This window comes from Oreochromis niloticus, linkage group LG23 (assembly GCF_001858045.2).
Source record: "Oreochromis niloticus isolate F11D_XX linkage group LG23, O_niloticus_UMD_NMBU, whole genome shotgun sequence".
NCBI lineage: Eukaryota > Metazoa > Chordata > Actinopteri > Cichliformes > Cichlidae > Oreochromis > Oreochromis niloticus.
The window spans coordinates 29,383,433-29,405,793 of NC_031986.2; the positions used below are offsets into that span (position 1 = coordinate 29,383,433).

The 22,361-nt window shown below is 38.1% G+C and overlaps 1 protein-coding gene across 10 annotated transcripts in view; it reads left to right on the forward strand.

The window, feature by feature from the left end:
* mcf2l2 (MCF.2 cell line derived transforming sequence-like 2) overlaps window positions 1-20,699 on the forward strand; it is a 96,423-nt gene extending 75,724 nt beyond the window's left edge. For 5 of the 10 annotated variants that reach the window (XM_025902842.1, XM_025902843.1, XM_025902845.1 and 2 more), the window contains 7 exons: window positions 704-802; window positions 5,133-5,204; window positions 5,648-5,758; window positions 8,756-8,865; window positions 11,041-11,156; window positions 17,889-17,962; window positions 19,944-20,699. In XM_025902842.1, the coding sequence (XP_025758627.1) occupies window positions 704-802; window positions 5,133-5,204; window positions 5,648-5,758; window positions 8,756-8,865; window positions 11,041-11,156; window positions 17,889-17,962; window positions 19,944-20,032 (671 nt within the window). In that variant the 3' untranslated portion in view covers window positions 20,033-20,699. Of the gene's footprint in view, window positions 1-703; window positions 803-5,132; window positions 5,205-5,647; window positions 5,759-8,755; window positions 8,866-11,040; window positions 11,157-14,030; window positions 14,182-15,808; window positions 15,916-17,888; window positions 17,963-19,943 lie in introns of those variants that run through there. The other 5 variants (XR_003216320.1, XM_025902846.1, XM_025902847.1 and 2 more) reach the window with 5 other exon arrangements.
* Window positions 20,700-22,361: the final 1,662 nt, after the last annotated feature.

Genomic DNA, 22,361 nt, shown 5'->3' on the forward strand with positions numbered 1-22,361 from the left:
ACGGCATTTCACCTCACAGTACCAAAGCCCTCTTGACATTTTAATATGTTTAAACATATCTGAAGGAAGACGAGACTTGTTTCTGTTTCGCAGCGGTCCGACCACACGGGTACGCTGATGACACAGTTGGAGGAATGAGAGAGCAGTTTTGAAAGACAGTCATCTCCAGTCACGTTTAAGTCACTAGACGGCAGACACGTCGAATGATAGAAACCTTTCTTTAAAATTAGTGAAAGCTGAAACTGTTGTGTTGCAGTGATGTTGCATCAGGTAAAACAAAACAAAACAAAAAGTCATATTTATTTCATTAGTGATGACTAACAGGGAATCCTTGTACTTTAGACTTTTGTATTAGTCCAATTTTATTTTTATTGGCATGTCTAAACTTAGATTCTGAAAGTAAAATCTTAGTAAACTCTCAAAACAATTGTTTTTCTTTCTTTCTCAGTTGCATTTTATAGTCTTTCCTAGAGAATGTATAGATAATTAGTTATTAAGATGGCAGTGCTAAGAAAGACCGTGAAGGCTGCTTTCTCTTTGTCTTTGATTTGCATTCTATTTAATGCCCATCCTCTTATTCCTTGTCATTTTGCCTCTTTTTAAATCCCTTTACTAAAGCTTTCTCTCTGTCCTTTCCTTCTGTCCTTGTCTCTCCCCGTGCTTTTTCCTTTCTTCTTTTCCTCCTGACCCTTTCCGGCTTTAGAACCTGCTGCTAAAGAGGCTGAGGTCCCCCGCCGCTTCTCTCTCACTTCTTCTCTTGCTTCCTCTTCCTCCTCCTCCTTCGCTACACGGCGCACAAAAGGTACCAGCCTTCGTAGTTTCTTCTTGCTCTTTACAGCCTTTTCTTATTTTGATCACATTGGCTGCATTGTCACTGATGTGCATCTCAACAGGTTGAATTCTAATTATTACAGTGAGTAGTTGTGAAGTGTTAAACAAAAAGGATGGATTGCTATATTGTACATATTTTAAAATGAAAAGAAATTACATATTATGTGGGCTGGATCTAAACGGAAGAATTGAACATTTTGCATTTTTAATATCGTTACAATTGCGGTTGTTTGTTTTCTTTATGGCCAGATTTTGATTTGATTTGATTTTTTTTGGTCCACCATACAAAACCTATTCTCCAAAATACAGATGCAGGGAGAGGTTTGGAGAACTGAATGTTTTCACAGATTTCAGCAGAGATTTTCTCTCCACGCTTCTTTCCCTCCAACCAGTCGAGGCAGATGGGCACCCTGTCTGAGTGTGACTCTGATGGAGGTTTTCTTCCTGATAAAAGTCAGTGGTTTTTCACCCCTCTTGCCAAGAGCTGCCCAAGAGGAATTGTAAGAAAGAGCCAGGGTCCACTTTTCTGTATGAGAATTCAAGTGAATCGAAGGGGGAGAAATTTGTTTCGTATCAAGGTTTTTTGAATGTTTTTCATTGTATTTCAAACCAGTGACTAGGTTATAGTGCATTGTCACTCACCTGCCAATTTATTTTTGGGTTTCATTTACTCAGTTAAAATAGGAAATATAATTAAAGATGTGTTTTAAACATTAATCCATAATGACACCTATGGAGAAAGGTGGGATAGAGCTTACCTCTCATTATATCTGAGAGAAACATCCAGTCTTTTGTGGGATTTACAGAGTGCTAAACAGAGTTTCTTTGTGTGCCTTTGCTAACAGTAAATCATTTTTATTCATAATCAAAGATTATGAGCAACATATGAGTTTGTAAGTGTATATGTATCACCCCTGTAAGCTTACAGTGATTCTGACTCACAGCAACATACAGACTTGAATCTACAACTCACTTTAGATTTCTTGCTCATGTTTCTCTGTTAGCCACAAGCGTGGATACATTATGCGCATTAGCTTGCCAAATTAGCTTCCATATGCACATCCCCTGGGAGACCAGTGCACTTCTAGTATCAGTTTGCTGGCTAAATAGCAAATTAGCTGGTCAGCAACTTCACCATGTTCTCCTCTCTTGAGATTTGCAGCGTGTGCCTGATAGAGAATTGCTAAAAGCACAATGAGAAAAAGAAGAGATGGACAAGAGGTGGGCAGGCATTCAGTACAGATACTTTTTTTAAGCAACTGTAATGAAATAAGAATTTTGATAAGGTGACATTTGGAACGCAGGGTGACATTAAAAGTGGCAATAGAAGTGCAATTTCTCTTACGAATACAGATGAGACACTGATTTTCAAGGAGGCAGAGGCAGGAAAAGAATTCAAATTGAACTTTAAAAAAAAACTATTTCCATTCAGTCTCACGGTCCTCTTTTTATTGCATTTCTTTTATTATCCCTCATGCAGCTGAGACTGACCGATCAGAGCACTGCAGGCCACAGTACTCAGCGGAGGTCTGAGCGTGGCTGTTGCTTTTTGGCCTGTATTTTTAATTCTAATCCACACTGTGTGCTAAGCAAGGGACAATATTACTCTATGTTGCTTGATATTGTTGAAACAGATGTGAAAATCTGTAGCACTGCCATGTAATTCCAATTGCATGCAGCTTTATATTTAAAACTGGGAAATGTGAATTATGAGTAATTGAACATATGGGCTGTGTTTTGTTCATCACTCCCTCATAGCAACTAAAACATTTTCATAAGATAAACGTGTGAGTTCCATGAAATGCAAGTAGGAGAACAGGTGCAAAAATGAAAATGAATGAAGACTGAATTCAATTTAGAGACGTTATTTTTACGACTCTGCGCTGTTATGTCTTCACTGGACAGACCAGTGCTATCATTAATGTAGTTAGTAACACTTATGCTTTTTTCTAGTGTGATAAATATCTGATTTGGAAGCAAAACATAAATATATAAATAAATAAATAAATAAATCTGGTTTTGAGGCAGTGTTTTTACTCAGATGTTAGTATTACCATGCTGTGTTTCAACATCATGTCTTTATGTTTTGCTTCTAAGGAGCCAGGTTTTATTTATATTTTTTAAAAGTGGTCTTGTAATAATTCTTCGGCCCTTCTTAAGGTCCCTCAGAGTTTCTTTGGATGCTTTTTCAGTCATTTTCAGTCCACTCCCTGTCCCTGACTGGTGTCAGAGGAATATTTTGGGGGTTTTTTAAGCTGCTTAACACTGACATATGAATCATTCAAGAATAAAAAAAGACACCCAGTTGAAGGGATGAGCCAGCGTTGTGTCTACAGATAACACACAACTTAGCACAGAAGCAACTTTAAATTGTATCTTTGGGCATTTTCTCACAAGCAGCCTTTCACAAAAACACATCATTTGTTCCCATTTCTTAATTTGAATCTATGAAAAATGCAAAAGATAACACAGTGTGACAGGCATGAAATAGTATTTCAACAGCATGATTCCCAAAGAGATATTAGCCAAAAATGTGGCGTATGTAGGCTTCCTGTGCAGTGAGTCCTCAAAACACTTGAAGAAACCAGACAAGTAGAGAAGATAAAGTGAAAGGCCTAATAAGGTATTTAAGTCATGTCATTAAGAAAGAACATCTGGCCATTCAGTTGATACGTCTGTCTGATAATGTTCAAAGAATTTTCAATAGAAATAGTCTCAGTAGAAGGGTGGACATGAAGAAGCCATTTTTTGGGAAGGGAGACAGAGAAAAAAGGCAGAAGTATGCCAAAATGTTACAAAAATTTAACTTAAAATCAGAGGTAAAAGGTCTGATGGAGGGATTCATTCAATTTTTAAATAAAAGCTGTCGATATGTTTATCAAAGATCAGAAGAGACGTGGTTCGGAGCTACATTTCAGCCACTGGTCTTGGGGATCTTCTCAAAATTAATTAAATTATGAATGTGTAAAAGTACTGTCAGATTTTGATCCACTGTGTAACCGCCTGGAAGTGGTGCGATTAATTTTTCAGCATCACAATGATCCCTAACACACTGACAATGTAGTAGAAGTATATCTGGAACATGCAGTAGAACACGATCAGTCATGGCCTATGACTCCCCAGAACTCTACCTCAACATTGTTGAAGCAATGTTGTCATTCAAGTCAAGTCAGTTTATTTATAAGCACATTTAAAAACAACAGTTGACCAAAGCGCTGTACAAACTGGAAAAACAATTGTTGGATCATACTGAGAGAGAGTGGAACAAAACATAGTCAACAGGACAAGAAAGCTTGCCTAAGAGACTTCAGAGAGAGAGAGTTCTTGCACAGTACTGTATCAGTAACTACTTGATAGAGTTTTTATCTAAAAAAGTTGTAGAACTTTTAATCATTAAGTCCAAGTGACGTAAAGTCTGTATTGTATGATTGATTGTGTCTACTACTGGTAAAAACTAGGGACAGGTATACACGTCAGGGGGATTCAAAGCCAGCTTACTCCCTGCAGTGCACAAATTATCACCAGTGGGTAGAAGACCATCTGCATACATTATGGTTGCAGAAACTCATGTATCAAATATGATACCAGGCACATTATAATGTTACATCTGGGGCTTTATAGTACGTCAATCAAAACACATTTTCAGTTTGATTTTGTATGTGCAGATTTGTTTTTCAATTAATCGATAATTATAGATGTTTTGTGGTCAAAGGTCAAATATTTCTCACAAAAGATGAAAAAAACAATTCAAACATAAAAATAATGTTTGCCAGCAGTAAAGATTCATCAAATACTTTAGTTACAACATATGAGAGATTACATAAGAGTCAGAAGCTAACCATGTAGCCTGCATTCTCAGGCTATATGAAGCAGCTGCAGCATCAGTTCTATATTCTGTCTAATTATGCTGATGGTCATTAATAAAACCCTGAAGAAAAGCATCCATTTCATTCATTCTCCAGCAAAAAGAAATTTTTAAAAATAGCTGGAAAAGATTTTTTTTATCAACTAATTGCTCTCATCTTTAGAAACTCTGTATCCAGGTGCCTATTACTGCATGGAAAATATGACTCTTTTCTTTTTTAAAAATAAAGTCATAATGGTCTTAAGATGATTCAGCCCACTTAAGGCCTATGTCTAAATGACAGAATGCTTTTTAACAGAAAATAATATTACAGCTTTCTAATGTCTAAAAGGGGCTTTAAAAGGTTGATGAAAGGTGATTTGGGATAATGCAACCGTCTTTCTAATATGCTGGTTTCTCATTAATTCTCTTGTTGCATGTTATTTCCTCTGCCCAGGTCCCCTCTCTGCTAGCATAAAGAGCAAAAGGCATGAAATAAAGAGTGATCCCACTCCATTTGGTTATGAAGGTACAAGGAGAAAGATGTTATTTCTTGATCGACTGTGCTTCTTTATTTCTGGATGATGTGTTTCACCTTTTGTAGTTCCATTTTGTGCGTGCTTTGGTGACTTGTAGGTGGTTTGTGACGTTCTGTTTCTCAGTGCATGAGCATCAAATGAAATTGGTATCATTTTTTGGTGTGTGTGTGTGTGTGTGTGTAGCTTTTGTGTGTTTTGATCACAGATTTTCCCTGGTAGGTGTTTGGTGTTTTCTGTTGCTTGTTTATTTTTTTCTCTCATTGATTTCTGCATGGGTACAGTTGCATGGTTTTCTTATTAGACAGCACACTGACTGGATTTAATGGTGCAACTTTTAGAAATTGTGCTTTTTAAATGCAGGTTTTGGGTTTTTGTGGTGCAGTTTAACGGTTTTGATGAAAAAATTGGTTTAAAGCAGTTGGCTTCCCTCCAGATACATTGCGCGGCGCTATGGCAGCAGTCAGGAAACGTCAGAGTATGACTAGCAGCACTTCTGCTGGTCCTGGTGGCACCTCAGCCGTCCCTAGATCCACTTCCCAACCAGGTAACTGCAGGGGAGGATTCATCTCCTCCAGTCACTCGAGAGACTATCATCCTGTGGAACTGATTTCAGTTTTATGTGAAAGTATATTTTGTATTTTGTTTTGGGGTTTTTTTTAGTTGTCCTCCTTTTGCATCACATTGACTTTTCTTCTTCTTTAAAAACATAAACAGAGGCTATGTCTGTCAAACGGCTTCAAACTACTGACCAGTCCAAGCATCCATTCGGTCAAGGAGTCCTCGCGCCTTTATAAAAACGACAAGATGTGTCATTATAGTGACCCGTAAAACTTTTACATGCAGAAGAATTCGGTAACAAAAGCTAATCGATTAAGGTTGGGGAGCCTGTTATTCTGAATATAATTTGTTTAAAATCTCAAAAACAATAACAACACTTGAAATGCATGTAAACATTTAAGTTAGAATAACCTTGTAATGATGTGCTTTCTTTGAGATTGTTTAATCTACTCCCTTGTTAAATAAAGCTCAAACAAATTTAAGAAAGAAAGAAAATTCAAATGTCAACTGGTTTGAGGGAAGTGGTAAAAACCTTTCATAAACCCATCAGAAGAACATTTTTACCATGTTAATAATTTAACATGATTAATTTCATGCACATGCTCTGCCTTGTATAATCTCCTCTTCAGCTTCTCTTAAACATAAACCTCTAAATAATCAAAAACAACATGATAACAGCACCTATTGCTGTTTCCTAAGCAGGAATGGAGACCCATTTAGAGGGAGATAAGAAAACATGTGCCAAAGACATATTATTAAATCACAGTTAACCTTCAAATTTTAACTTTGAAGGCTTTCAGACAGAAAATCTGTGCATGTGACCACATCGGCTCCAAGGCTAAAAATAATTGTTGAATGATGATATATAGATGGGATCTGATGTTGAAGCCAGATACTAAACCAGTACTGATAAGATAATGGAAAACCACAGACTTGAAAACATACTGAATATTTGATATGAGTGTAACAAACAAGTGGTTGTTATAGATCACAAAAGAATTTTAAACTGCTCAAAATTATGCAGAATTATTGTAGACCATATAAAAATGAGAAGAAAAGAGGCTTGTGACCAGATTTTGATGCCTATTTTGTGCCTTCAGAGATTAAATAAAAAGAAAGAAAGGAGGAAAAGAGAGCTTTTCACATATGCTGACTCTGGCTTTTTGTCCATAAGTTATACAGCTATGAAGAAAGACTGACTGGACGACGTAGCTACATCATTTAGCCTAATTTGCCATAAGGAGAAATGAAGTTTCCCATAATCACTGTGAATATGAATGGATACTTTTGTTTTCATTTCATTTTGTTTTTTGTGCGTTCCTTTTTGTGTTTTTTTGTTTGTTTTTTCCTTTTTGAATTTTGGGGACTCGCTGAACTCAGCATTCTGTCAGAATTCATCAAGCTGTTGTGATTTGGCGCGATATGAATAAAATTGAATTGAATTTACAAATAAGAAAGTTGGTTTTAAAGCAGCCCTTTCTTGATATAAATTTCAAACCTCAGCAACCCTAAGCTGGAGACAGAAAGTAGATGTGCTTGTTAGTTCAGTGGAAGAAGCTGCTTACTCCACCTAAACCATGGAGAAAACAGACACTGTTATCAAAGTTAGGTCTGATTATCACTATTGCCTTGGGTGGGGTTTGGTGTTGTGATGGTGTTAGCTGAGAGGTCGAATGTAAATACTTGGTGCTGGTGGTGAAAGACTTGAAACATTCAAATCCCCCTTAAAGTTTTTGTTATAGAAGCATAAATTTAATATATAATTCCAAAGGTTTTATATTTTTATTTTATTTTAAATAGATCAAGAATTAGTAAAAAGCTGCGGCAGTATTTTTTACCAAGAACAAAAAGAAAACTGCAATCAAACTTAACCTGATTAAAGAAAAGGGATGAAAAAGTTGATAAAAAGCTGATAAAAAAAAAAACTTCACCGAAAGGAGTAAGCGAGCGCTTTCAGAACCACACTGCTCAATTGCTGTCAAAGCAAAAGGCTCTTTGGCCTGGCTGTCTCTTCTCCCCCGGTCTAAACACCCCCGTGGCTGATTGCTGAGTGCACTCAGCTGTGTACAGGACACTGGCTCCACAGGAGCAAATGCAGTACCTGAAACAGGAGGGAGAGAGAGAGCAACACCAGACACCAGCGGCGACCCACAATAGATCTGCGGTGATGTAACAACCAAAATCGCATCTTAAGAGCTTTATTCTTACAAACCACTTTACTTCAACAAATTGTAAAGCTGAAGAATTATGCTTTACAGTTGGCAAGCTTTCACGGCTTCTTGCACTATTATAACTCCTGAAGCAGTTTTTGAATTCAAAACCCTGTGTTCAAAACCCAGGCGTGTGAGAGTGTTTGTACCAAACTGTGCAGTTTTGATAAAACTGTCTTAAACTGATGCTGGGATAAGCACTGTGTTTTTGTTGTTGTTTGTTTTTTCTTGTGTTTCCTTTTTCTGCCATTGTGGGCAAAAATGTTCAAATATTTCACGCGTTGTCAGTGAAAACTTCTGTTCTGAACTGCAGTTCAACAGTGTGCTGATAGATCAGTAAACTGCACCAGTACTCAAAAAGGTTGAGTTCAATTCTTCCCTGAGGCAAGAGTGATGTCTGGATAAGCAGTGTAATCTTGTTATGCTGATACCATAAATATCAACTTATTTTAATATATGCATGCGCTGTGTGTGCTGCTTCAGTCATAAGCTAGAGTCATTATTAGCGTGAGAAGTATGGGTAGTGACAGTCCCCCTTGTGCAGGCTGCGACTCGTACGGGGATTGAAGTCATTCTGAATGTGAGAAATTTGGCTTGAGGTTTAATTCTTGGAAACAGAATCATCAAGCTTTCACGATGATGTAACCAATTATTTGACTGCACAGCAACATTACTTTCCTGAAGCGTCATCACCTGCCAAGATGCATATTAATGTCCCCCCTTGTTTATGAGTACATTTTTAATGGTTAATCATGTGTATTGATTCCCCTCAGGCTGGGCCCAGCGGCGTCTTCTTTCCATGGACACAGAGGACTTCGAGACGATTCCCTCCAGCGCAGAGGAATCCTCCAACTCTTCAGACGAGGAAGGCAACAATAAAAATGTAGGCAACGTTTAAGTCTGCAGCCCACATCAGCTAAAAAATGTAAAGATGTTAAGCCCAGATATGATTTGCTACATCACTGGATCATTTTGAAACTTTATTTAAGACTGAAACTTAGTATAACGTAAGGTTGCAAATGATTTTGTCCAGAATTGAAACCAGGTGTGACAATTTCAGCAACAATTAGCATTATTAAACTTTTGCCCGAGTGAGGAACGTAACTCTGCACTCATTCGACTCCAGCTGAGTCATGTCAGCTGTCAGATAAATCATGACATTTTATGATCACTAACCATCCCTCAACTGCTACACACTCATCTCTCATTGCCTCTTCACCCATTCTTCATTTTCCCTTCTTTTTCACTAAATCCCATTTCAATCCCCCTAAAGGAGGACCCCTCCACAGCTTAATTATTTCCCTTGTTCTCCCTTCTTGTTAGCAGCAGGCACTGACCACTTGACATTTAGGAAATGAGGGGAAGATGAAAAAGGGGTAGGATTTTAACTGCACATGTCTGCCGAATATGGCAGCATTTCCACATCCATTATAATCTGTGTGACGTACACGCACGTGCACACTATCGACACGAGGACTGAGCACGTTAGTGATGCAGGGAATGTAGCAGCTTAGAACATACATTTGTAGGACACTTTATTAGGTACTTACCTAGATGTAGGATGGACTACATTTTCCCGTCAGAACTTCACAGTTGCTGCAAATTTGTCAGGTGCATGTCCATGACGTGAATCTCCCGTTCCACCATATCCCAAATGTGATCTGCTAGACTGAGATTTGGTAAATGTGGAGGCCATTTGAGTGCAGTGAACTCATTTTCAGCTTCAACAAACCACTTTGAGATGATCTGAGGTTTTATGACGTGGTGTGTTATCCTGCTGGAAACAGCCATCAGATGATGGGTAAACTGTGGTCATAAACGGATGGACAAGATCAGCAACAGTACTCAAGTGGGCCGTTGCACTTAAATGATGATTCTCAGCAGGTAATAATGGGGCCCAAAATGTGCCAAGAAATCAGCCCCCATTCCATTACACCACAACCACCAGCCTAAACTGTTGATACGTGGAACCATAATGTCTAAAGCATGGATCTTTCCGCTCAGGTCCTGCCATCCAAATGCTGTAGCACAAAATCAAGACTCATCAGATTTGGTGTTTTTCAAATCTTCTCTTGTCCATTTGTAAATTGCCTGTGTAAATTGTAGTGTCAGTTTCCTGCCTTTAGTTGACAGTAGTGGTTTTCTGTTGCTGTAGCTCATCTATTTCGAAGTTCAGTGTGTTGTGTATTCAGACAAGCTCTTTTTCATACCTTGGTTGTAATAGTTATCTAACACACTGTTGCTTTCTTATCAGCTTAAAGCAGTCTGAACATTCTCCTTTGACCTCTGACATTAACGAGGCATTTTCACCCAGAGAACTGCTGCTCGCTGGATATTTCTCTCTTTTTAGACCATTCTCTGTAAACCCTACAGAAAGTTGTGTGATTAAAATCCCACTAGATCAGCAGTTTCTGAAATACTAAGACCAGCCCGTTAACAACCATGCCACATTCAAAGCCACCTCAATCACCTTTCTTTCCCATTCTGACACATGGTCAGATCACAATCATGTTGATCTTGTTTTGGGTTGCTGCCATGTGATTGGTATATTAGACAAGAGCATATCTGTGTTAACAAGCAGTTAAACAGATGTACTCGACAAAGTGGAGAGTATGTTTGCATCATGCAGTCAATCACAACTTAAATTGTGTTCATCTGCAACAATAACAACTAAATAATCCCACATGTGGATGCAACTCAGATAAGACAAAGACAGAATTGGGGCATTCAATCCCTGTGGTGTGCATGTACTAAAGACCCTATAAATCTTATAATCATTAACTTATTTAATACTATCTAATACTACAAGAATAGCAAAATAAATGAAGTCCAATATCTTGTCATTGGTATATTTAAATTTAAATGCTTTTATCTGCTGTCTTTGTTTCATTTTGTAGGGTATTGTTTATTACTCAGCAGTTCATGTAATGCTTTGTGGATTTCCAGAATGACTGGCTAAAGTAGAACAGTACTACAGTACAGTAGAACAACTTTAAGCAGTAGCTTAAAGTCTTGGGATTGGCTAAATGTTGAATTTGAAAACCATTTCTTTCTGCAGGGTGACAGCAGCCGTTTCCGAGTACAGCTAACATACGAGTCTCGTGATCCGCAAGACCTGTCTCTGGAGACAGGTGACCTCGTCCAGTTTGTGGAGGAAGCAAAGAATGGAAACTGGTAGGTTTTTGTTTCTCGGCTTAACCACAGGATTATTTAGAATGCCCCCCCATCACCCGCCATCCATTGATTGGCTGCTGTATACCCTCCACACAGCCCTCCCTTCAAGTTTTTAAATTTCTGTTTTTAAGATATTGTCTTCCTAAGTAAAACTGAGCAAACATTACAGGGAATTTTACAGCATACACCTTTAGGGCATTCATGTTGTGAAAAAAAAAAAAAATTGCTTGGATAATATTTAAATATTTTATTACTGAAGGACCTAAACAGTGATGTATAAAAAAGTGTTGAAAGCAGTATTTTGCATAATTGTGTGACAACACATTTTTAGGTAATTTATGAGTTGTGATCAAAAAGTTCTGGGAATGGGCCTCTCAACAGGTGGCAAGCAAAGATTGTGTTGATGTGACTGGAAAACCTTTCAGAATATACTGTGCTAGCACACTATCACACTCTGGCAAGCACCAGTGTTCTGGTCAGTTTCTACTGTACCCTCATAACGCTTGAGGGAGAAGTCCATGTTGACAGTCTCAACCTGGAAGATTAATTCATGGTGCACAATCCAGTGAATGTCGCAAAAATAACGAGCGCTGCCTGCTCTCGGTCCTCACCCGAAGCACTGCCTCAGGGCTTGGAAACTGTGGACTCTTCCATTGAAACCTCAGTTGTAACTGGAGACCCAGTTCTCATTACCAGTAATGATCCTCCACATGAAATTCATGCAAGTTTGTAAGAAAAGTTAACATTGGGTTACTGCACAAGTTTGAGGATTGCAGTAAAATCACAGAGTGGGATTTGACCAGTGTGAAGGGTCAAATCCCTTTATATAGATCCGAATTTGGCCTCCATCATGACATTGAAGGGGGCAAATTTAAATAAGGTAGGTTTTTTGATTTTTATAGGCCAGTTATTGAAACCTTTTGTTCACACACAAAAAAGACTTATTGTTTTGCTAACAGTAGGAACTGCACATTGAGCTACAACACCTTCTCTGCAGCTCATAAAGACATGCCATACCCCAAAAACTCACACTTGGACACCTTGGAATAAAGACCAGATGTCCATCCCTTGTTGCTTAGAGCCTCTAATTTGGTTGTTTAACCAACTTTTGAGAAACTAAATTTTCAACCAGTTTCATCAGAGGTGGACTGTTGCTTTCAAAAAAGTTCAGGCCTTAGCTACCTGTGACATAGTCACGGACACCATGACATTCCCCAGCAGCCTTATTAACCACCTCCATTCGCTAGAAGCTTAGATTATACTCTGTTGCCGTCACAGACAGAAGATCTGATGGCCGAGCAGCCATTCTTAGTATATTTTCTTCAAGTCCATTTGAACTCCAATGCCTGGGGCGCAGGCATAGTTTGTGCATTATAATTTAAATTCTCTGTAGAAAAGTCAGTGCAGTCACAAAAAAGCCAGACAGGCAGACTGCCTGCACAGACCCTCACACTTGTTGTCTGATGATTAAATTTAGGTCATTTGGACATGAGCAGAGCTAGGTGGACTTGTGGACATGGTATATACAGTATAATGTAGACTTCAAAGGTATTTTCTACTGGGATAGCACAATAGGTCATACAGTAGAGGTATCAATGTTTCTCCAGAAAGTTATTGTCTGTCTCATTGCTATTTAGCCCGCACTAATCATCCAGCTATCAGTTCTTTAAAAACGGCACCATTCTGTGTCCTTTTATTCATGCATATCTGACACCAAAATGATGTGGTTGATTGAAATAGTCTTTGTACCAACGGATTTCTATGGAGCTATTTTGTTAATTGTAATTATGAAATTACCAATAATTTCTGACAGTGAGTCTTTGTGTCACCCTCATCATTGTGTGTCTTTTGTCTGTTCAGAAAGCATCTGCACAAAGACCAGTAAGTGTTAGAGAAAATGAAAAAAAGCTGTTAACAGCCTGGTGCAAAAACAATTCTGCGCAGTGGGAGACTTTTATAAAATAACCCATGAACTTGGGTACTTTTATGGCTTGAAGTTGGGCTATGGTTGCTTTGATTAACAATGAGCCTACCAGGTTTCATTATGTCTTTGCAGCAGTAAGGTAATAGCAGTCTACTCAGCCTACAACATAGTGGATGAGTCCTACTGCCATCACCATGGGAGTGACAACAGGCAGCAGCCACTTAATTGGCTGATAGCATTTGAAAGAGGGGAAAAGAGCAGAATCAGATAAGCTGAATCTATCCTCACTGACAAAGTACCAAGGAGAAAAAAAAAAAGAAAATGAACCTTTCAGAAAGGCAATATTTCCTTGCATAGCCCATGTGTTTGAGTGTATGACATTGAATTATTGTTATTGTTGATCTTATGTATTTTTGCATAAGAATATTGCAGTTCCACTGCTATCTGTAATCATTACCCACACCGTGGCTTCCCTGTTTAAAACTACCTTCAATTCAACCACATTAATCAAACAAGCTCAAGAGAGGAAATGAGACTTGTGCAACGGGATGCTTCTTTGCTGCCCTGTTCTATCTTCACAAGGATTAAAGGCTGAGAGCGACTCACAAGGAATTAAAATTTCATTGACTGTAACTTTATCCCGATGAAGCAGTAGGAACACAACAAAACGTGTGACTGTTGCTAAATCAAGGAAGGTTGCTGAAAACAATGGCTTCAGATTAATAATAAATCACTGTTTGATTCACCTCACCAACACCATCTTTGCTTTTGACCTGACAGGGAAGCAGCAGCTACTGCCTGCTTGGATGAGCAGCCTCTAGAAAGTGAGCTGAAAGAGTGTTTTGAGCTCATGCAAGCTCCTTGCATTAGAAAGTGATTAATAGTCTACGAGATAAAAGCTCAACTTGCTTTAAATATGCTCATTTTTCATCACCTCATGCATATTTCAGCCCTTAAAACCGTCTCCTGTCGACTCCATCTATGGATTTTTGCTGCTAAAAGGTCTCACTCACTCATTCTCATCTCTGCTCTATGCTTGAGGAACATGAAGAATTCATAAGTTTTCTCTTTTCATTGGTTCTATTGCTGCCATATAGAACACATTCATTCATTTGTGTATGTCTTTGTTTACTTGGTGCATGCTTTTTTTTGTGTATTTAGATCGTCCACTGTGCATTTGTGTTGTTATGATTGTGTATGCACTGCTGAAGTCAGTTTTTCCAACAGGAGCAGTACCATGCTTACTAACATACCCCCCCATGAGTGTCTTGCACCTTTCCAGATTTAGGCTTTCACTTCACGTCTGCACCACACGCAGTGTCCCTGTCCCTGTTCCTGTGGGTTTGTGTGGTATATTTGTCTAAAGGCTAGACAGCACACCCAGCCACACCCTGTCAACACTAATTTACATATGAGAGGAATAAACAGAGACGTACTTCACTCTAATGTGAAAGAGAAGAATCAAGAAACAGCTTCCCTACATCCACTGTCAAATCTTCAGAATTGCCCATCCCAGTGAAAACCATTGGCACCATAATTCCAGATGGAATTAAAGTCTGTTGTCATACTAGCCTAAGGATTGCCATTCATGCCAGATTACACCTTCAGTGTGCACATATTCTTTTTAAAAACATTCATTAAGGCTTTACCTGGTTCACCTAATCATAATTTATTTGCAAAATTATGGTAAATATACCATAAGTAATATACATATTTCAGATTTCTAGTATGGTCTGTTAATATGACTAACTATATAGTAAGCTATGTTATGTGTCAGATAATAACTTTAAAAAAGCTCACAGGACTTGTAACCTTAACAAGAAAGAAAATGGATTTTAGGCTCATGTTTTAAACACATCACCTGTCTCCACTGACAGTAATGCATTTTTTTGGCTCAGGTGATGATAGTAGTGGGGTGCATTGAATGCACAACACTCATCTTTCTGTCTTGTAAAGTGTGTGACCATCACATTCATTTCAGTGTTTATAAAATGAAAGTTATTATCGATCTGTCCTGGTTTTTTCAATCTTTGGCCTAATGATTCAGTTTTCCTGCAGGCAGAAAGCCAGTGCAAAGATAAACATAGTTTCCTTGCACAAGTTGTCATAGGAGCAAATAGGATACCTTGGAAACAACAGGTGAAGAGATGGTTTTTTTAAATATAAACCACATAAGCATAACCTGGTGGCCTGGCAGTGTTGTTAATGACTAGTGCTGGATCTTTTTAATGCAACTGATCAACAACGGTAGTCTTCACATAAAAATCTAAGTCTTTATTGCAATTATATTAAAAATACAATGAAATTATATATGGTCCCATTCAGTGCAAAGAAAGCAACCTAACTATCTTAAACTTTAATTCTATGAACAAAAAATTAAAAAGAAGACAATTTCTAATAAGTAAATATAGTATAAAAATATAAATAAATGTATATATAAACATATGTTGATGCTTATGCATTTGTGCTTGAGTCATTATTGATTGCACAGGTTATTAAGGCGGGCATACCCTTCAGTGTTCATTTATTGTTTATTACTTATTATTGCAACAGCCCTGTGATTTATGCTGTTTTTCAGTCTTTGTTTCAGCATTCTGAAGAATGCTTATAACGCTAATGCTCATATTTCAACTACTGTCTCTAATTTGAGGGAGGCACATGTTTTTTGCAAGGCTGACACAGTAGCAGCTTCATTTATTATCTTTTTTTTTTTTTAATATGATGACAGAATTTGGTGTGAGGGAAGACAGGAGGGTAATGACTCACAACAATCATCAGGCCAGCCACAAAACTCATCAATGAAAGCTCAGAAAGAGTCCTGATCACCATCAAACAGTAAATTGCATTTTTTTTTTTATGTTAAGACGCTAGTTACTGTAAAGTTCCTACCCTGCCACCTTCAACACTAAATAAATCAAAAGATTTGTAGATGTTTAACAATGTGAACCCTGCGTGTGGCCATGAAAAACATCAGCAAACACTACACTGCAGCACATGAGTCAGTTTTGTTCCCTGACTGATACATTTCATTGCAGTTTGGCAGTGCTGATTGCTGAATCAATGCAAGCACAAATAATGTCTGGGGGAAATGCTGTTATCCTTCATATTTATGTGCACCACAGACATGTTAATGCTTGATGTTACTCATTCATAATAGTCTTCCAACTTTCCTGTGCACTAACAGCATCCCAGTCGGCACACCCTGTATATCTTTCCTGAAGAGGTCAAAATAGTTTTTCTGCTTGTAAAGAAGTCCTGCACAACTTGCCCACAGGGGCATTTAAAAGATCATTGCTACAAAATTTCACTTACACCATGCAAAAACAAGCCTTTGGTAAAAGTTACTAAGGTTCTGATATCTGGGATTAGTAGCAGTGCAAGTCATGATAAAAGGGGTGTGTTTTGTTTGTTTGTTTTTTTTAGCCCACTTTATTAAAACGCTTGGTTGGCTGGTAGTAGTTCACTGTTTTTATGAGGACCCAAACAGTAAACGGTAAAAAATAAATACATTTAATGTTAATTTTACAGGATTTATTCCCCTAAAAAGCTTTTATTGGTTCACTTTTTGTTTTTGTTTGTGCAGCAGCTACCAAAACCTCAGTAAATGAGTATAAATTCAGAAAAAGGTCAGTGTAACCCATGCAATAATTCATTTATTTGGTTTCTATATCATTCTTCTTATATATATAGGGAGATTATTTTCCTTTGAATTGTATGGAGCTACCAAAAGGTCACAGTGGGTTTTAGTTTTTTTTTGTTTGGTGTTTTTTTGCATTACCTCTCAATAACATTTGCATTTCTTCTGACTCACAGAGAGAGACTGAGCTGTATGATTATACAGAAACATGTATTATTTAGTAGGCTACCACTGGTTGCGACAGCTGCAAGAATCAGTGCACCCTCGGCTGTGGCTGCCCTGTACCGCCGCGTCTAGAACGAAAACACGATCTCTTACTGACTGCTGCTGAGAAAGTCTGTAGTTTCAGCTGTGACTGCAGAAGTGGAATGACTCGATTGCATTTGTGTTCATTACTGTGCTATGGTTGTTATAATTATGGCTTAAATTCATTTTTATTTAATAAGTGAAATAACACACAGCCGTTGGTGCATATTATGCTGAAGCTACTGTATACCTGAACTCTTGTGCTTCACATGGTATGACTGCAAATATATAATACTATGTATATTATAACTTATTCTTTAAAAATAAGTAATGAATGCAAAATCATCAGGTGTGTCTCTCCACTCTGTGCTCTTTGGACCGGCACACTAGCTACACATATGGATTAAAAGGAATACAAAAGTAATAAAAATGCTTCTGAAAGGGGCTGTGACCTTTCACAAGCTGAGCAGAATTGTATGCTTGCTGCTTTACAGGTATTTCATTTACAGTTTTTGACAATAATTATAATATTTCAAATAACTTCCTGGCAGAGCCTAAAATAAACATTGGTGACATTTTGAAATCTATATTAAATAAAGTTCTAGCATCATTAGTCATGATTTTGTTTATGCTAAAACCTTCCTGTTCCCCTGTGCTGTCATACTTGGTCATTAATATGAACAGGCATTATCAGGATTCACTGAGAATTCACCATAACGGATAATTTCAGATTTACTTATATGTGGTTAGTGGCTTTAGTCCACAGACTTATTTTCCTGTAAAGTTATTATTTTTGTTTTTACCTTCCTTTGGTTCAGCAGTTTACTTCTGGAAATGAATGACCTATAATAAAAAGTATCGCTGCAATTACCGTACTCCTGTGTTTGAGTGAAGACCCACCTCTCTATTGTGTTTCATGTCCTAGGCTAGTCAAGAACCTTTTAACAGAGAAGACAGGGTTGGTCCCATCCAGTATACTGCAAACAGCATCAGAAGGAGGTCACTCAATTCAGTAACAACACTGCCGCTTCTAACTAACCACTGGCAGCTTTGCTGTAACACACTCACTCACCACCCCCTCCCTACCACCCATTAATCCCACTTCATCGGCTCCTCTCCTCACTCTCCAATGTTAGTTGCACCAAATTAACTGGGTGGTCCACCTGCTGTTGGAGAGGAAGGAGAAAAGGGTTGAAGTGGAGGGGGATGGAAGAGTTCTGGCTTGAATGCAAATGCCACTGACTGAAGCACATTCATCTCTCTCTCTCTCTCTCTCTCTCTCTCTCTCTCTCTCTCTCTCTCTCTCTCTCTCTCTCTCTCTCTCTCTCTGATAGATGTTAGATCAAACTTCACTTGTTTTTTCTGAATTGTCAATTTTAGGTAACTGTTGTTTAGATTCAGACTTTGATACCATTAAATTAATAATTACCTGGGACATGGCAGACTATTTCCAGTTGCAACAATAAAGCTGTTACTGGCTTTCAATCAGGTGCTTTCGCTCGTCAACTCTTTAGAACAGTTAAATCAAACTCTTTGTCATTTCTCCCAATTTGAGCAGGTGTGTAGAGTAGGTATACTTGACTAAGACCCCATAGTGGGAGGCTAGTTATGCTCCTCCCAGGCAGATTCTGGATGGAGCATAACTACGTGAACATGAGCCAACCCAACTAGCATTAGCATGTTGCAGTTTTGCTGCTAGTCATGCAGCAGGAGCCAGTATAGTTGTAATTTGGAGAATTAATCAGCTAGCTACTATAGCAGTTGGTTACAACTAGCACTGTTTCTGTCACTGATATCATCTATATTCACTCAGCACACATTATTTGCTTTTCCGTATATCTATTCTTGCTTCCATTCCATTTACATTTGACAAATAAGCAGACATTTCTCACGGCATGCTCACAAAGTTTGTGGTGACACGTTTTGTTTGACTAAGACGTTTTTAGTTTGTGAAAAGAAATTAAGCCAAAGGAGAAACTACAAGAAACCTTATCATTTATATTTGCTTAAAATGCATTCAAATAGTTTCCATATACTTGCCAACATATTTTTAAGCTGACTATTAGTAACATTTTCTGGGCATGAACTATCAGATTCACTGAAAATGTTACATCCATGTAAATCGGTAGTGTGCTGCAAGTAGCATGAGGAGTTCTGTGATTAATATGATTAACACACCAGCTACACATGTGATTAATATATTCGATGTTAATTTTATGAACTCCTCATACTTTATAACCACAGAAAGGACTGTATACACAGCTTTAATATATTTCTATCTTTAACTTTGAGCACATATTGTTAATCTTAATACTGGGTTGACGAGATCAGGCAATCATAGACAAAGTGTATGCTTTTCCCACAGGATAGCTCCTTCTATTTTTCCCCTCTCTCATTCTTTCCTCATCTCTGTCCTCTCTGTCCTTAATCCATCTCCCTACCATTTCGACGCTCCCATGCCGACTTGAAGGCTTGTCCTTGAAGTGTTTTTTTTTTTTTTTTTTTTTTGCTGTGGCCTTGCTTGTGTTGTTATGGTGTGTTCCCTCTTAAAAAGAACTACCTCTTCTGTCAGGTCACTTACCATCATCCTCTACTCCTTTTTATCATTTTCCTCTTTGTTTCTGTGTTTTTTCATACTTAAGGCAGACCAACCTCCATGCTCTAGCAGTTGACCTTCAGCATTTTAGTTAAGTGGAGCCCATTTACAAAAAGCTCTCTTCACCTGTCTGCACTGAGTGCCCTTATCTGCCTTCCCTATAATTCTCTATGCAACGAACTGGCTGATATTATTGCAGAGTCTGAATATTGCTCAATTATGTCTTCTTTTTTTTAATGCTTGATTTTTTTTTTTTTTTTGGTTCTTTTTTTATTGGAACTGCAGTCTGGGCTGTGCATCCTCATTCTTAAGTGCTGTTTGAATTTTGAATACTACATTTTGTAATGGCATCAACATTGACATGCTGCTTTCATGTCTTTCCAGATATCTTCAGTGATCTGTGTACAGCAGCTCTCTCCGACTCTGAAAATGAAGCCAGTACATGGGGAGATGTGTCTCAGGACAGCAAATGAACAAGGATGACCACTATAGTTCATTATATTTAACTACAAATATGGCTGATGACTATAACTGTAGTTTTTTTTAACTGTAATTTCCTAAGCTGGACAATTGTAGGTTTTCTACTTTTAGCTCTTATTAATGAATTTGCAGATATGGCCTGCTATTGTTTTTCAACAGTAGTTTTTAGAAAAAAGCATGCCTGAATGCCACAGCAGGAAAGCCATATAGGGTTTTTAATTCAAGGAAGTGCCAGCTGCTCTCTGTGGGGAACTGAAGCTTTCATGGATGCTGAACTCAAAGTTAAATCATTACTTACTGTGGAGAATTCTGGATGCCTGGAAATGTAAAACCTTTTCTGACCTGGATAACCTTAGGGAAAGTGACAGTTTCCATGTGCTGGTTGTAAGCAGGCCTTGGGAAGGCGGCCTGGTTTGCTGCTAACCTGCACTGAAGCAGAACTCTTTAAGATCAAATTCTTACTCTGATACCCAATTTCAAATGTTTCAGCATTTCATGTTCAAAATATATATAATTAATTGCATTTTTGAAAAGAATCTAGAAGTTGTTTTCTTTGGTTTTCTCTATCCTAGTGGAGCATGCACACAAATTATATCAAGTATAGAGTTGCTTCAGAGACTATTCTGACTACTATATTTTCACAGTCATACAGGTTCTCAACCACCATCAGGCCGGGGTCTTTCTGTGTGGACTTTGCATGTTTTCCCTGGGTTTGTGTGGGTTGTCTCCGGGTACTCTGACTTCCTCCCACAGTCCAAAGACATCCAGTTAGTGGGGACAGGTTGATTGGTAACTTAAATTGCCTGTAGGTGTGAATGCAGATGTGAATGTGAATGCAAATGGTTGTCTGTGTCTATGTGTTAGCCCTGCGACAGATTGGCGACCCCTCCAGGGTGTACCCTGCCTCCCCTCCTAAGACAACTGGGAGAGGCTCCAGCCCCCCCCCCCCCGCCCCGCGCGACCTTGAAAAGGATAAGTGGAAGAGAATGGATGGATGGAAACTTAAAAATCAAATATTATTCCACAACCATTAGACATTAAGTAAATTTTCCAGACACCAAGCTACTTCTGAGTGTATGGGAAGGGTTCAGAGACCATGTAGATTGTTGCCGATATGGTTAATCTTTTGGCAGATTATTTTACAATATTTAATGGCACTGAGGTCAGCTTAATTAATAAGCTGACCTCCCCCCCCCCCCCCCCCCCCGTGTATATAAACGCCTTGTGTATATTTAAACCTATTTAACAATAGGTCAGTGAATGGATCTGAATACTTTCTGAAGTAACTCTATTGTTTCAACTCCCTCCGCTGTCTATTAGACTCACAAATAATGCATGTAATTTGCCAAATGGCTGGAAATTACTCACCAAACAACCAGAGAGCTAGGGCTGAAGACATCGGTTTGCTGAATGCAATAACATATGAATATAGCCTTTGTTTTTATGTCATACGGGGACAGAAACTGGAAGAAAACTAGTTGATTCGTCTTCTGGTAACAAGTAAAGAACTGTGCAGATTGTGTATCATTAACTGTCTAAAATCAGCTTTTTGCTCCATGCAAAAACCAAGTTGATGAGAGTGGTGAGACCTAAGTGCAAAGAGAAGGCTGTAATGCTGAAAGAACTCAGCAGAATTGCAGAGTTGGGTATTAATTCTCTTTGGATGTCACTAGAAGCAAACCCATTTAATTTACACATATCTGTCTCATTGTTCATATAAAATGCATTCATTTGTTGAGTTTTAGTTCCAAAGTCTGCTGCTGTATCAGGGTTGCAAAATGTGGAGAAAAAAAAGTCATTCAAGAAGAATTTCCTTTATCAGTTAATGATAGCTAATTACTTTCTATCAGAAAATACATGAGAAGTAAAACAATCATGTTTTCCATTTTATGCTCTATATAGCTTCAGTGAATAGCACACAGAAGTCAAGTCAAAAGGCTTTTGATGGAAATTAAGCATTAATGTTTAAGGAAATGGAATTATCTCTATGATGTGTTGAGCTGCATGCCACTGAGATAAAGTAAGACTCATTTTTACATAATGAGATTTTCACTAGCAAGCTTGTTAAGAACATTTCACACTTTGATTCCCTGCATGCCAGCTGCTATTTAAAGACAGGACTTATGGTATTCATACATAGTTTCTGATTTGTGTGCATGCACTGTACAATAGCTAGAAAATGTGCTTTCTAAGCAATCTAATCCCAGATATGAGTTTCTGCAAGGGTGACTTCATGCCACTGTGCGAAAGCTCATTTTTAAATTGAGAACATTCCAAATATTGTATTAATTTATGCTCACAGATTCCCTATTGAGGAATTCT